General features: G+C 40.2%; 1 protein-coding gene across 6 annotated transcripts in view; it reads left to right on the forward strand.

Moving 5' to 3' along the window:
• The window catches only part of LOC134541656 (NAD(+) hydrolase sarm1), a 568,468-nt gene that overhangs the window by 379,121 nt on the left and 173,352 nt on the right, over positions 1–15,995 (forward strand). The window contains exon 1 of one of the 6 annotated variants that reach the window (XM_063385252.1): positions 4,521–4,804. The exons of the other annotated variants lie outside the window; for them this stretch is intronic. Coding sequence (XP_063241322.1) covers positions 4,760–4,804 — 45 coding nt within the window. The 5' untranslated portion in view covers positions 4,521–4,759. Of the gene's footprint in view, positions 1–4,520; positions 4,805–15,995 lie in introns of those variants that run through there. 6 annotated transcript variants of the gene reach the window in all.

A 15,995-nucleotide genomic window follows, 5' to 3' on the forward strand; every position in this document is an offset into this window, starting at 1 on the left:
ACAGGAAAAGTAGGAAACGAATGGGAGTGTTTCAAGTTTAATGTGCCTCGAAAAAAATCAAATCTATGGTTGTTCCAATCGAGTGTAAGAGAGATAGATGCGGCGCAAGCGTACAATGAGCGTAACGGGACACATCGTAACGGGACAATGTGCGTAACGGGACACTTTTTCGTGCGTGCGGCCGGCGTTCATCGATTTATTAGACGTTGTCACGTCAAAAACCTTTAGTATTGTCCAAACCGAGATCCAAGCGAGACGCCACGCATGCTGTCATCCTCACGCGGGCCCCTGGCAACCAAGTCCGGCCGTGCCTTTAACAAGTCCTGGCAGACGTGATTCGCCGGGCAGTGCACGCGGCTTCGACGACAGTCCACGGCCGAGTCCCGTCATGCACGACACAAATCCGCCTTACGCGCGGGTGACGTCATCGGCCTCCCCTTCCGCGCCGTCCCGCCCCTAGCGGTGGCGCAGTCAACCACTTCTCCCGCGACACTTGATGTCGTACTTTTTTTTTTTCACCCTTTAAGTTCAAAACTTCGTCCAAATCTGATGAACTGTCTGTTACTTAATTACGTTTAGAAAACTTATAATAAATTTTAAAGTGACCCAACAAAAATTAATACACAAACTATCACCGTTTTAAAAACTGTTACCAACCGTAACCAAAACTCTCCAGAGTGCAACTAAAAGTTCCCAAAATTAAAATCAATTAAACAAAAATTAAAGTAAACTTAAATACTAATTTAAAAATTCACAAAACACAATATTAAACTCAAATATTAAGTTTAACAGAAATATATATATATATATATATATATGTATGTATTTCGGTTAAACTTTAAATTTGAGTTTAATATTGTTTGGTGAATTTTTAAATTAGTATTAAAGTTGACTTTAGTTTTTGTTTAATTGATTTTAATTATATATATTATATTATTATATATTATTATATTATACATTATTATATTATATATTTATCCCGCCGTGGTGTCAGGCGGGAGAGAAGTCCCACAGCCTGTCTCCAGCCCACGAGGTCTCCCGCTGACGTCACCCGCAGCTCCGCAGATGTGCGGGATATGACTCCTGGCTCCTGGCCGAGCGGTCCTCCCACGTCACAGAGTGGGGCTCCGGCGTCGAGCTAGTGGCCAGCCATGCGGCGTCGCTGCCACCTGGGGAGTCAGCATCGTACCTTCAGCATGGAACAGAAACAACCCATGCAAAATTACAAATATTTCTACATTTGTACATTAAAGCAATTGCGTCACTACAAAACAAGTGTTCGCAGTTAATACTGGTTTCGGATCCTTACCCGGGAAATATATGCTTTGTAAAAAAAATATTTGCGAGCCGTTCCCCTTTTTCTAGTATCAACAGCGCACATAATAAGCACGATAACAACAATAATTGTGGAATATTCGATCATATATTCTAGGGTTTTTAAAATTTTATGCTTGAACGAAACGTAAATTAAGATATAAAATCATGCACCAATAATCGCAAGAAATACTCAGTATTAACTTGTTTCATATATGCAAAAATAACCATAGCCAAGTGTTGTGCAAAAGTTACAATATATTTCTTGTAGTATTACAAACTATTTCGTGACAACTTGTTTTCCAATTGAATCTTTTGTAAAAGTACAGGAATATTTATTCTGTGCGCCACAGTATTCACCTGCCGTAATTGCGCTAAACAGTAGACAAGCGAAAATAATAAATGGATTGACTGAGAACTGAAGCCGGGTCATAAGTGCGAGTCCAATGTTGCAGCATTGCGTCACCTCACTTGGACGTCCGGTTTATCATTCCTGCATGTTTGTAACACAATGATTTTATTTTTATTTCAATAGTCAATTATTAAGGCGCCTTCTCCTAACGGAGGTTTGTGGTCGTGATGTCTGGACGTGATGTTGCAGTATGGACAGCTTCTTTGTACCATCTCCGAGTGCCCTTCCTCCTCCTCCCAACAGACATCTTCACTTCAGTGATGAGTTGCAGTAGCTGGTATCTCTCGCCTCTCATAATGTGTTCCATATATTCTGCTTTCCTTTGCTTCATAGGTAGAGACCGGAAAAATTCGCGGATTCCTTTCGAGACAGGCTGGAATCCAAACTCGTTTTGTTTAATGCTGCGTCAGTGATTGGACCGCAATTTACCTGAAGGACTCTGAGCCAATGGCAAAAACTCAACAAAAGAAGTATCGTCTCATAAGAATCGCAGTAAACAGGTGTCCCGAGTCGGTAGCCAATGACCAGGTGATAGTTGCCCGAGTACATAGAGAATCGTGGAGTCTATCCTAGTGGTCATTGAAATTGCGAATTTTTCCAGTCCCTATGCATAGGGAGCAGCAGTGCTTTTTTTCTTCTTCATCCTACAGAAGAAATTCGTTGTTTGATAATTTCAGCACCTACAGTACGTGTAAGAGACAGCGATATTAGATACATTTCCAAGCCATAAATTAATTTTCTCTAGATTTTGGTCATTGGGTCCAGTTTTCGCATCTGTAGAGAAAACCGGAGAACATTCGCATTCTCAGTTGCACACTAAGATCCGATCTTACAAAGAGTTGTTTCGTGCTAATAAATTGTCTCCTGGCGTGTTCTATTCTAGATTCTCTCTCTCTCTCTTTCTTTCTCTCTCTCTCTCTCTCTTGCAATCACAAATCCCGAGTATTTGAAGAAGGTTACTTGTTCGATGTTATTGCCTTTTATTGACAGGATTGCCGGGATTTTTCTCTTGGAGAAGTCTGCATCTTTGGTCTTGGAAGTGTTGACAAACTGGCTGAACTCTTCACTGCTTTGGAATAAACTGGCTATTGTACGTTGGAGCTCAGGTAGTTAATTTGATATGACAACAGTGTCATCATCGTATATGATATTGTTGATTACCTTTCCATTTATAACGATCCCGCTGATTTCTTCCGTGAGCACTTCCCTGACCTTACTTGACTTGCAGTCGCTTCTGATGTTCCTTGGTCAGTTCTGACATCTGTGGTCTGATCCCAGTACAGCGTGCTGATAATGCGTGAATCGTTTCTTTCAGTGCCAGTTGATCACCAAACTCTACCGTTGTTCCACATCTCGCGCAGTCGAGGTTTATTTTTTTTATAGTCGATGAAACAGGCATACACATCTGCACTAGTACACTGAAGAAGAGTGCTTCACGCGTGCCAATCCCATTTCGGAAGCCTAACTGGAGTTTATCCACATTAGATTACCATTCCTTGTAAATCTGGGTATGTACGATTCTTAAAAATATTTTGACTACGTGAGACATCAAACTAATCATACAATAGTACGATAGTCATCACACCTTAAGGAGTTGCTTTTCTTCGGCCGTGGTATGAACGTTGATCTCAGCCAGTCATAATGTATCTTTCCTTAACAACGATGTTAAGAGTCTGAGGCCAATTATTGAATTGAAACTTAGTACATTATAGCGTAGAGACCTGTAAAATTCGCGGATTCATTTCGCGATAGGATAAAGTCCAAATACTTTTGACATTATTTTGCTTCAGCAATTGGCCCACAGTTTATCTGAAGGACTCTGGGCCAATGAAAAATCTTTAACAGAAGAATTAGCGAATCACGATCATTCCAGTCAACAGGTGTTACGAGTCGGTAACCAATCAGCAGATATAATTTGCACGAGTGCGTAGAGGATCATGGAGTCTATCCTTTAGGGATTTGAAATCGCGAATTTTACAGGTCTCTAGATAGGCTACATGAGAGTTTTTATTAACATATTGCAAAAAAAAGAAACATGGGTGTTAGTATTAGTTTTAGTTTTAGCTACATTGATACCAACAACTAAAAACAAAATTATGAAATTGAAAATGGTACGATATTAATTCAGTAAGTTAAAACGGTCTAATGACAGTTTTATCAACTAATCAATTCTGAAACGCAGACACTTGCTTCGTTGCTGAATTATTAATGTGACGATTAACATCCACGAAAAACACAGCCTTTGGCAGATCGCAGCACCTCGGGATAGCCGTGTGTACGACTGTAAAGTAACCAATGATAGAGACCTGCAAAATTCGCGGTTTCGATGGCCTTCAGGATAGACTGCACATACCCCTGTACACTCAGGCAAATAACGCAAGTTCATTGGCTGCCGACTTGTAAGTCGTTGAGACTTGTAAGTGGTTGAGGCTTTATAACTGGTTGAAATTCGTCCAGATGAACAGTAAGCCAATAGCAAAATTATCAAAGAGGTATATGTGTTTGAATTCTAGCCTATCACCGAATGAATCCGCGAATTTTGCAGGTCTCTACTGATGATGGTTCTCGCTAAGACGCGAGTGACGAAGCGGCGAGAGCAGCGCGCGAATTCAAAACAAAACACGACGGCAACACTGTTGATTCACCGGCGCGGGCCTCGGTTGAACTCGCCTGGTTGGGGGAGGGGAAGGGGAGGGGGTCCCGGCGCGCTATTGGCTGCGACCGTGGCGCGACGCCGCGGCCGGCGGAGGAACCATCGCTGGCGCGTTGCCTCGATATAAAGAGATGGCGAGCGAGTGTGGTAATCCCTGTTCGTAATCCCGACTCGGTCCAGCGCGGGTGGCAGCTTCAATCCGGAGTCTGCGGACCTTATTACGCAGCAGTGTTGCCACTAGTCGTTTCTTAAAAAAAAAGTGATTTTCATTTTTCGCACTGTGGTTTAATTGATTTGGTTGTTCCGTCGTCTAAAACAAGCCTGAAGAGTTCTTCCTCCATTCGACCGCCTGAAACGAACGACGAAAGACGAACGACGTCATGCCTTCTCAGACGGCTAATTACAAGTTCTTCATCGGCAATCAGGTAAGTCTTTACTTTCTCAACCGACTTTCTGGTGGTTTGTGCCTATTTTCATACGAGACTGAATGTTAGTTCGTCTGTAGCTGGGCCTACACGCGCGGTATACCTGTCCGGTAATGTTTTCTTTCCGTGGTTCTTGTTATTCGACTCGGCGTACGCCCGAAGCCGGAAGCGAGGTCTGGCGTTGCTCTAAATGTTTTTCTGCAGCATTGTCACGACGTGTTGCATCAGCGTCTTCGCCGTTGTTTACACGGAACTGGACCTCCCATTGTTTGTGCGTGTTGCGAGTGGCCTAAATGCGCAAACGAAGAGAGTAACGAATAAGCAATGGTGGTTCTAGACTTTTGCGTGGTCCTGGGTTATTTGCTTTTATGGAGACCCTCGGACGGAAAATTAAAAAAAAAAACAAAAAAAAAAGTATTTTTTCAAACACTATTTCCAACCCAACCTGTAACTTAAATTTCAACGTTGGGTTTGCCAGTTTATTTTAGAAGGTATTGATTGATATGTTTTCCTGGTTAATAAACCTCAGGTCAGTTTTATACGATCAAATTTCCTGCAGAATCGCGTGTTTATACGTAACAATAAAATCTTAGAAATTTTTTTTCTAATACGAAATCATGATTCTATTGACAAGCACATTAAGTTACAAGATAATTTTTTTTTTTTTTCGTTTTTACTTTATGTCCATATTTTTAACGGAAGACTAGACAAACAAATCAAAAATTAAAATTAAAAGTACGGGCGATTGCCCGGCTTGCTCTGCCCTGGAGCCAGCCGCCTATGCCTATATGTAAGTAATAACACGAGACTTCTGCAGAGACAGGATTTAATGTCCTTTTGGGGGCTGGGGGGGAAGGGGGGGGGGGGGAGCATACTCACTTTGTTCGCTGTTTTACTTTCATTTTCATTGCTTTTGTTAGTGGTATTAATAATTTTTTTTGTATAAACAAGGGGGGGGGGGGATATCCCCCTATATCCCCTTTGCTTACGTCCCTGCACAGAGATCAATGACCCACCGCGTGTCAATCTCTCTTCGTTGTTTTAGCGTTCCAGGCTCGCCTTTAAATGACTATTATTTAGTAGGCCTAAGCCGCGATCGTCAAGATCATGTATTGTTGCCGTTTAAACTGTCAGAAAAAATGTTTACCTTGCACCAGTTTTATTTAACGCGTGAAACCTGAAGTAGTGAATGCAATATTAGTCCTCTGGGTGTATAAAAATAAAATCTGATATGTTTATTAAGCTATTTTCTTATAATTTTGCACCGATGCTCTGAACTGTAACAACGCAAATTGAAAATCTACAATGTGCACCGATTTTAATAAAAAAAATAAATGTGGTAGTTGTTTCCATCCATATCTACAGCACTATGGCAGCAAAACATGTTAAGGAAAACGGAAATATTTTATGAATCTACGAATTAAAGGGTTCTTATAATTATGTTAACTATCTATGGTTGCTGATTATTTATTTTAATATTTTGTCGGCATGGTGTTAACATGGTCAAAGTGGTTTAAAACTATATTTTTCCCGAATGACGATGGGTTTTTTCTATTTCGAAACAATGTTTAGGCTACTAGTTCACTTAGCCACGTATATAATTATGTCGTTTCTTTAAGAAAAATGGCTTTATCCGTGACAAACATTAAAAGTTAGTAAAATAAGTAAAAATGTATAAACCAAAAACAGAACTTATGGTCTAAAATAACATAACATAATAAATATAATAATAAATAACATAATAGATAACAGCTGATTTGGCCTTCAAAGCTTTATCTCCTTTGTTTACATTAATATATCTTGTGTAATGACGAGTGCCTTAAATAGAATATTCATAGGGGCTTTAAGCTAACAATTAAAAGAAGTTATCTCAAAATTACTTAAGAGTTCTAAAGTCATAAGCATACTAACAAAGCAGACTCGCGATTTCTATCTAAAATTAAACCTTTATAATTAATTCTTTTCGATTTTAAAGTCCATCCAAATTGCTACGTGTAAGTTTAAACCTTAACAATTGTCAATTCAGTGCAGATGTGTGCTATTTTTTTTAACTCTGTTCTATCAACATAGCAATATCACTGACTCGCGAAATAGTAAAATAGATTAATCTGTATTTTGACTTATTTTCTTTTTAGTGATATCTTTAATTATTAATAAATTTTGTTAGATAATTTACGCTAAAACTATAAAGCTCTTTATCGATCGTGCAATTAGTTTATACGTACAACCCGTTATTACAAATAATGAAAGACAGCAGTAAAGTAGGGCACTTGCTACAAAACATTTGAGGTAATGTGCGCTATTAAATGGGTCGGAATTTCTTTTGACACGATTCCATTTCCAAGTTACAAAGGGCCTAACTCTGCCTGCGATCCCCACAGCTGTTCGAGATCTCGGTTACAACACTCATCAAAGGCCTTAGTAGCCAGTACGCTATCTACCTATCTACCTATGCTAATAGACGCTACACCATCGGGTGCGCCGACCCGTGAGGCCAACAACTGATTTCTCTGTTGGCAAGCGTGTAGTCCGTCGTACTGTATTCATCGAAGACCTGTTGCGTAACTTTCCTGCGAGTGGCATGACGCGAATTTTTTTTCAGAACCTGTACTGCCAACCTACCGTTCAGTCTATTCAGGGATAGTTGGACTGCCCTACTGAAGGCTATGCTTCATAGCTTTTCCCAGAGAGATCGTATCAAGTATATTGGGCATTTCTGCGAGAAAACATGGCAGTGTTGCCACAAGTAGCTTCTGACAGTTCGTACATTGCATTCATTTGAACTAACGATACTAACATCATGACCGACTTAAATTGCACTTATAGTCCACAACTTTGAACTCATACTTAGCAAATAAAATCCTTGCCCTTAGCACGGTTTGATTTATTGACTCGTCTACATTTGGTACTAAAGAAATTAATTTTTTCGTTAGTGAAAAATACTTAAAATTATGATGTCAGACTGCAATAAACTTTACGTGGGTTTCAGTTTCAGTTATTCTCTTGCTGAAATTACTAAAAAAAATGTATATTTTCAGAGGTTTCCGGGTAAGAAATAACATATTCCAGACCATTGATTTTCATATTTTAAGGTACTTGTCAATAAGAGAGTCACTCTTAATAGTCTTATTCCTTCGCCAGTTCAGTGCCTTGCATGTAGAGGTGACGGGACACTTGATACTCTTGCCGGTGTCGCCTTTATAGATCTCTTGTGCCTGGGCCTTAAACCTCCAGGTAGGTGGGTGTCTTAATTTTAACGTGAAGAAACGCTAAGTATCTCCGACTGATAATGAATCATAACACGTGGTTCGGCAACTTGACTTATTTAAAAGACAACGTTGAATGTGGTCGGTCAATGAAGTAGTGTTTTTTTTTATTCTTATATCTTGCACTGGAATGAAAGTTGGAATAACAGCATCGTCAATTGTGACTTGATGTAAGTTTTTGGACATACGCCATTGCTAAGAACTTTTTCTGTTTGAAGAAAAACTAATAAATAAAATAAATAAATAAAAATACTCAAAAAAAGACAAAAAACACACAAAATTAAGCAAACAATTGCTGTTGTCAACAAGGATATGAACACCACAAAATATTCCGAAACAGGAATATGGTCAGCAAACAAACAAAGAAAAACAAAGAAAAATGTACTAAGAGAACGAAAAAATCCCCACAAATGATGACAACACAAAAATATTGAAACCCAAAATAATTCAGCACAACAGTTGAAGCGAGACAAAAAACATGACAAAACGAAAAGACAAACAAATACAATAGTTTTACCTAAACAGAAACAAGCGACGTTTCGGGAACTGCTATCTGCTCCCGTCCTCAGGCAGAGACGCACATGGTACGGAAACACAGGTGCGACTCTGAATTATTTTGGGTTTCAATATTTTTGTGTTGTCATCATTTGTGGGGATTTTTTCGTTCTCTTAGTACATTTTTCTTTGTTTTTCTTTGTTTGTTTGCTGACCATATTCCTGTTTCGGAATATTTTGTGGTGTTCATATCCTTGTTGACAACAGCAATTGTTTGCTTAATTTTGTGTGTTTTTTGTCTTTTTTTGAGTATTTTTATTTATTTATTTTATTTATTAGTTTTTCTTCAAACAGAAAAAGTTCTTAGCAATGGCGTATGTCCAAAAACTTACATCAAGTCATGCACTCCCATTGCACAAATCTTTTAAAGATAACATCGTCAATTGTATTGAAAGTTTAAAATTGCGTCGCCTTGCTAGTGATGGCGAATTATCGCGAGAGAAAATGTTATATGTTTGGTACGTTTTGAAACGACTGGTTCATTTTTTCAACAGGTAATTAATTTCTTGTTGGCTCAAACCAACGATAAAAGCTAATTCTGCACGTAACTCCTCCAGTGAAAAAACACACACTCCAATATAAAAAGTCCGATAAAAAATGTTTTAATGGAAATACGCCATTTATGGTACATCCATTAAAATGTTTTTAATCAATCTTCCCCATCGTAATAATCATTCAAAGATTGTATAAAACGTCCGGTATTCGCCCTTAAATAACTACGTCGTATTAAATTAATTTCTTCCAAACATGAGAGTAACAAGAAGTTACAATGGATTTCAGACCAGCTTGACCCAAAACATTTTCGCAACAAATCACTAGAGACCTGTAAAATTCGCGGATTCATTTCGCGATAGGATAGAGTCCAAATACTTTTGACGTTATTTTGCTTCAGTTATTGGGCCACAGTTTATCTGAAGGACTCTGGGCCAATGAAAAATCTTTAACAGAAGAATTAGCGAATCACGATCATTCCAGTCAACAGGTGTTAGGAGTCGGTAACCAATCAGCAGATGTAATTTGCACGAGTGCATAGAGTATCATGGGAGTCTATCCTTTAGGGATTTGAAATCGCGAATTTTACAGGTCTCTACAAATCACCATCTCCAGACGTAGAGTCTATAGTGTAAATCATGACTTGCATGCTGCGTGTCGCCTTCTCGCACATGTTGCTGCTGTGCGGGCTGTCCGGTGTGTAGTCTGTGGCGTATTTGGCGGCGTCACTCAGCGTGGCTGGTGGCCAATGCTGCCAACCGCCTTGAACTAAAATTAGCTCGAGAGTGTTCAAAAATAACGTACAACCCTGGCCAAATTTCAAGTGGGAAAAAGCTCTGAATACGGATTAACATACTTCGGGGTCTTAATGTAGGCCTCTGAATACAAATTAATAACTTCAGGGTCTGAATGTAGACCTAACTAAGCATTTGTTTTCCAGAAAAATTTCAATTTTAAATTCATTTCAGTTCCTGTGTTTTTTTTATATAGCCCGCACAGTAACTTATTACGGTTTGTGACTGAATTAGGTAATAAAAATGTGTTTATTTCCCTTCAGAGAAAAAAAGTATTCATTAAATTATAAAAATTTCCTTATTGGGCCCATAGTATAAGGTTCAGTCATTTAAACACTGTTAACATATGCGTACCGTTTGAATGAACATTATTGGAAGATATACCTTCAGCTAATTGTGTATATCTCCATCCATATACCGAGGCGTAGGCTGGGTAATCGCTTGCGTTAAATTGCGTGAAACTTTAAAATTGCTATAAATACAGAAATTTTATCACAGTGTTCATTTTCTATATCTGTAGGCCACCTAATAAAACAGCAAGTTTTCAATAAACCGGCAATACATAGACCTAGTTTTCCTAACTCGCCACCAACCAACATAATTTATATCATAGCCTTCCGTGATAACGTTTACCCAGTGTTCTGAACAGTGTAGAAGGCCCACACAAACATGTGTTATTTCTAGAGACCTGCAAAATTCGTTGATTCATTGGGTGATAGGCTAGAATTCAAACACATATACCTCCTAGATAACTTTGCTATTGGCTTACTGTTCATCTGGAAGAATCTCAACCAGTTATAAACCCTCAACCAAAGAAGGATCGAATCACAGATAAACCAGCTGAGACGACTTACAAGTCGGCAGCCAATGAACTTGCGTTATTTGCCCGAGTGTACAGGGGTATGTGCAGTCTATCCTGAAAGCCATCGAAACCGCGAATTTTGCAGGTCTCTAGTTATTTCTCCCTATCTCCCCGCTCGAAACACACGCAAATAGGCGCGCACGAATATAGATGTCACGTGGGCTAGTTCTCGCGCTGAAGGAAAAAAAAAGACATGGTTGGTCGCGGGCCGTTAGCTGCGCGTCACGGCCGCTTTATTTTGCGACCCAGCCAGACCGCGTATTCCCAAACCCTAGACAGACTCGCCGACGCGTGTCTGAACTGCGCTCTCATTGGCCACGCCTCTCCCGTCGGCGAGTCAATCTAGGGTATGGAAATGCAACCCCGGGCCGAGATTAGGCTCGTTCTACGACACGGGAGTTAGGTCGGATCTTGCGAGCGGACACGGATCTCACGGAAGACTGTACAAATTGTTGTAAATGGAACTGAAATAATCATGTAAATGGATTCTTGCCCTGTATTGCCCCAGTACCTACATTAGTGAAATTTATTTGTAAACCGTTCCCTGAATAGCTTCCCAGTATTTAATGGGCACTTAATAAGCATAAATATAAAACAAATAAATTCAAATTTTTAAATATTCGATGATCTTTTCCATGTTAAAAAATTTATGAAGTTATAAAACATTCATTAAAAATTTAAATTATGCTGCAATTTTCGTAAGATCGACAAGAAATATTCAGTACTTTTTTCCCATAACAAACCGTATTTCATGCATTCAAAAATAACGATAGCAATGTGTTGCACAAATTTACAATATTTTTAATTTTTTTTTACAAATGAAAAAAAGAAATTCTGTCAACGGAGCAGGTACCTACAATGGCACGCATGCGGACACATATAATTCGGTCGACATAGCAGTCGCCATCATCAGGGTGGGGTTTCCTACCAACTGTACCCTGATGATGGCGACTGCAACGTCGACCGAAACGTCGGTGATGCATTCGCCTTTGGACGCGGCTACAACCCCCAGAAGCCAAGCTACTTCATGTTAATGCATATTTTGTATTACGATTTGTTAGATGTTACACCATCTGTTGCACGAAGAGATGTGGACTGAAATAGTTAGCGGATGCAACATTTGTAGGCAACTATAGTTCGATTGAAACGAGTCGCGATAGTAACCAACGTCCACTCACCACCATGTTGATTATCAGACTTTTCTTCTTCCTGTGCGCAGGTGCACCAACCTACTTCCTGGCCACTCCAGAGTGACCAACCACAATGCCCTGCAGGGCGGGAAGTTTAAAAATGTTCAAAGTCTATACACTACACTAAACATGCTCAAACTATATACACAGAAAGTCGGAACACCATCAGTGGCAAGTACTGAAATGCTCGCGCACACTTTTTTTTCTTCTTTCCGTTTCGTCGTCATTGTGGAGCCGGTCTCAGTCTGGTCTCGAACCCCTTCCCCCTCCTTGGCGTCCCCCCCCCCCCCAACATGCGTGAGGCACGACACGTGTAGCCGGTGCAAGCGCCGTGTGGCGACTTCCGGTCACGAGACGACTTCCGTCGCGTGCCGACGCACCTAGGAGGGGGGGGGGGGTTGCATTGAAAAAAACTTTGCTTACTTCTACAAGATATTCCTTGGAGATCAGTAGGGGCAGGCATTTTTCGCGAATAAATCTTAACGCCTATTAGACTGCAACAAGGTATACCCGGCACCAGTGGTTTCCTCCCTTGTGATTGGCGGCCGTCTGCGAGATAAGTTGTTGCCTTATTTGACCGAGCCACTCAGGACGCGTTTGCTTCTCACTGAATCACTGTGATTGGCGTTGTAACAATCTACATGCGCCTGAAAGAAATTCACCCAATCACGAAACACAGCCGATGATACAGTGTTTTAACTTATAACTAACCTCGGAATCTTTTCGCGAAATATGCATGGCCCTAGAGATCAGCTGCCAATAAATAGTTCCTAACACATGGCTGTGGTTATATTTTTGCATACATGAAATTTGTTTTACGAGATAATAATGAGTATTTCTTACGAAAATTGGCGCATGAATTCGATTTTTTAAATTGATGTTTCATTCAAGCAATTTTTTTTAAAAATATATAATGCAATAGACTATTTAATAATGGGACTATATTTTGTTGTATCATGCCTACTATGTGCGCAGTTAATATTAGTAGGCTATTCAAAGGAACTGTTTACAAATAACTTTAATTACTGGAGGCACTGGGGCAACACAAAGCGCAAATGTCCGGGTGGGAATCCGAGCCCAGTGTTACTGCGAACGCTGTTTTTGTAGTGATGCAGTGTTGTTTTCGTGTAAATGAGCAAAGTTTAGAGGGTACGAACATGCAGTTAGGGTCGTTACCACGACGCCGAAATACAACACCGAACGTACAATAACGCCGAATACCATAACGCCGAATGCCAAATTGACCGCAACGCCGACAGCTAGAAAACTGCTGTGTACCACAACGCCGAATTACCACAACCCCGAAATACAGTAACGCCGACAAATGTTGCTGCGGGGAAGGGGGGCCACAGGAGCAAAATGAAAAACAACTGAATGAATTTGTGCGTGTTTCTTAAATGTATCTTAACGCCTAAATACCACAACCTAACCTAACCTAGGCTAGCCTAACCTAGCATAACCTTACCTAACCTAACCTTTGTGGCAGTCCTGCAATGACATTTTTCGGCGTTAATGTATTTCGGCGTTGTGGTGATTCGGCGTTGTGGTACACGGCAGTTTTCTAGCTGTCGGCGTTGCGGTCAATTTGGCATTCGGCGTTATGGCTTTCGGCGTTATTGTAGTTTCGGTGTTGTGGTATTTCGGCGTTGTGGTGCGTCCCCATGCAGTTATCCTAAACCACGGTGAAAAGCCGGTGAGCCGACTGCAGTGTCTAGCAGCGCGGGGACCAGAACAGTCGCTCGTCGCTCTGTCGGCGGTCCCTGGAGGTCGTCCGAGCGGTCCTCAGCCGTCCTCCGCCGTCACCCGGGTATAAATAAACAAGCCGCGCGCGAGTTCGCAGAAGTGCGGCCCGCACTCAGCACCCCAGAAAAATTTTCAGGACGAGCCAGATGTGTGTCTTGGATAGCTTGAATCGCAGCCAGGGCAGCAGACCCCAGAGTAGTTCAGCGGAACTTTATTAAAATTCGCGGATTCATTTCGTGATAGGATACAGTCCAAATACTTTTGACATTATTTTGCTTCAGTGATTGGGCTACAGTTTATCTGAAGGACTCTGGGCCAATGAAAAATCTTTAACAGAAGAATTAGCGAATCACGAACATCCCAGTCAAAAGGCGTTACGAGTCGGTAACCAATCAGCAGATGTAATTTTCACGAGTGCATAGAGAATCATGGTGTCTATCCTATAGGTATTTGAAATCGCGAATTTTTCCGGTCTCTACTAATAGGAAGTTCATCTCGTTGTAAAAATTACCTTAACTCTTCCAACATTCTTCCAACAGGCAGATTTGTACATTCACGCGAAAACAACTGCATCACTGCAAAATAGCGTCCGCAGTAACACTGAGCATCTCACTTTATCTCTATCTCTATATAACATCTCTATATCTATATATCTCTCACTCTCCCATATATAGATTTATATATATATATCTGCTATATATAGCCTAGATATATCACTCTATAGCAATGAAAATATTAAAAAATCTATGTTTTTACTAACATCTCTATATCTATATATCTCTCACTCTCCCATATATAGATTTATATATATATCTGCTATATATAGCCTAGATATATCACTCTATAGCAATGAAAATATTAAAAAATCTATGTTTTTACTTATCTATATTTATATCTATCATTTTACCTGTCACGGGTGTTACGTAGGTATATAGAAACACGCACACGTATTCTAATGCAACTTTGTGTCAAAATTAAAAAAAAAAACCTCGGTGAAGAACTTTCTGTGATTTAAGATTTTGAACGAATGGTTATTTACATTTTTATTTAATAACAATAGACTAGCAATGTTCGTCGTATCAGGGAAAACCCCAAGCATTAAAGATAATCTCCCAAAAAAAAAACTTTCCCATTCCTCCCGACATCCCTGACTCATCATAAACGAAGGTTTTTTTTTTGTATTGCAGAAGATATCTGAATCTTGTAAACTAGACGTATCCCGGCTTCTGAGGTCTGAGTGATGAGGCACGGTAAACATGCACCTAGGAGGAAGTGGTTTTGTTTTTGTTGTAGACCTGACAAGTTTTTTTGAAGGTTTGTCAATCCTCCAAAAAAATGATTCTTTGTAAGTCCCCCCACATTATCCCCTTTAAATATATGAATCTACCGTAAATTCACAAAAAAAATTGGTTGTCTGTAAAGTCGGTTTACGGACGATAGTTTAACATGACGTCATAACAAAACATTGATGAAATGATTGCATACTTTTATGAATAAAATTGAATCATTTTTATTTTAATAATAAAAGAATAAATACTTGAAATTATACTATTAATCAGATTTTTAAAATGCAAGAATAATTAACCTTTATAGACGAAATTATTGTTGTAATAAGCAATGAAAACCACATTAACTTTTCACTTCACTTTATAAACAGTCGAGTGGAAGAGAGATAGATGCGGCGCAAGCGTACAATGAGCGTAACGGGACACAGCGTAACGGGACAATGTGCGTAACGGGACACCTTTTCGTGCGTGCAGCCGGCGTTCATAGATTTATTAGACGTTACGTCAAAAAACGCGAATAAATCGTAACTATTGTTCGTTGTAAATTAAACAGGGTAAATCTTTCCACAGAGCAGCAACTGTTCAGGCCCACGGCCGGGAACTTTACGTCATGACCTTTCGCCTGGGAGAAGGCCAATGCAACTCGCTCCAGTCGAGAGGACGTGTCCCCGCGCATATGATTATAAAAAGAAAAGAAAGAAGAGGCGGGTACGGTCCTTGGACCGTATGTGCGTGTGTGGGGTTCAAGAATACACGACACGTGCTGAATTTTTAATCCCACGTGGTGCGTATAACTTGTGATTATATGGAGTTATTTTTTATTTTTTTCTTCCCGCGGCTCTCTCCACGCGTCCTGAATGGCAATGCGTTCCGCGTTGGCATTTGCTCCTTGACACGCTTCGTTTACCCGAACAATACCTGCTCCAGATAGATGACATCCGGGTGACCTCACGAGCCTGCTTCACAGGTCAGCGGTTCACGGAGTTTCAACCCCCCCCCCCCC

Source organism: Bacillus rossius (assembly GCF_032445375.1).
Source record: "Bacillus rossius redtenbacheri isolate Brsri chromosome 4 unlocalized genomic scaffold, Brsri_v3 Brsri_v3_scf4_1, whole genome shotgun sequence".
Lineage (NCBI taxonomy): Eukaryota > Metazoa > Arthropoda > Insecta > Phasmatodea > Bacillidae > Bacillus > Bacillus rossius.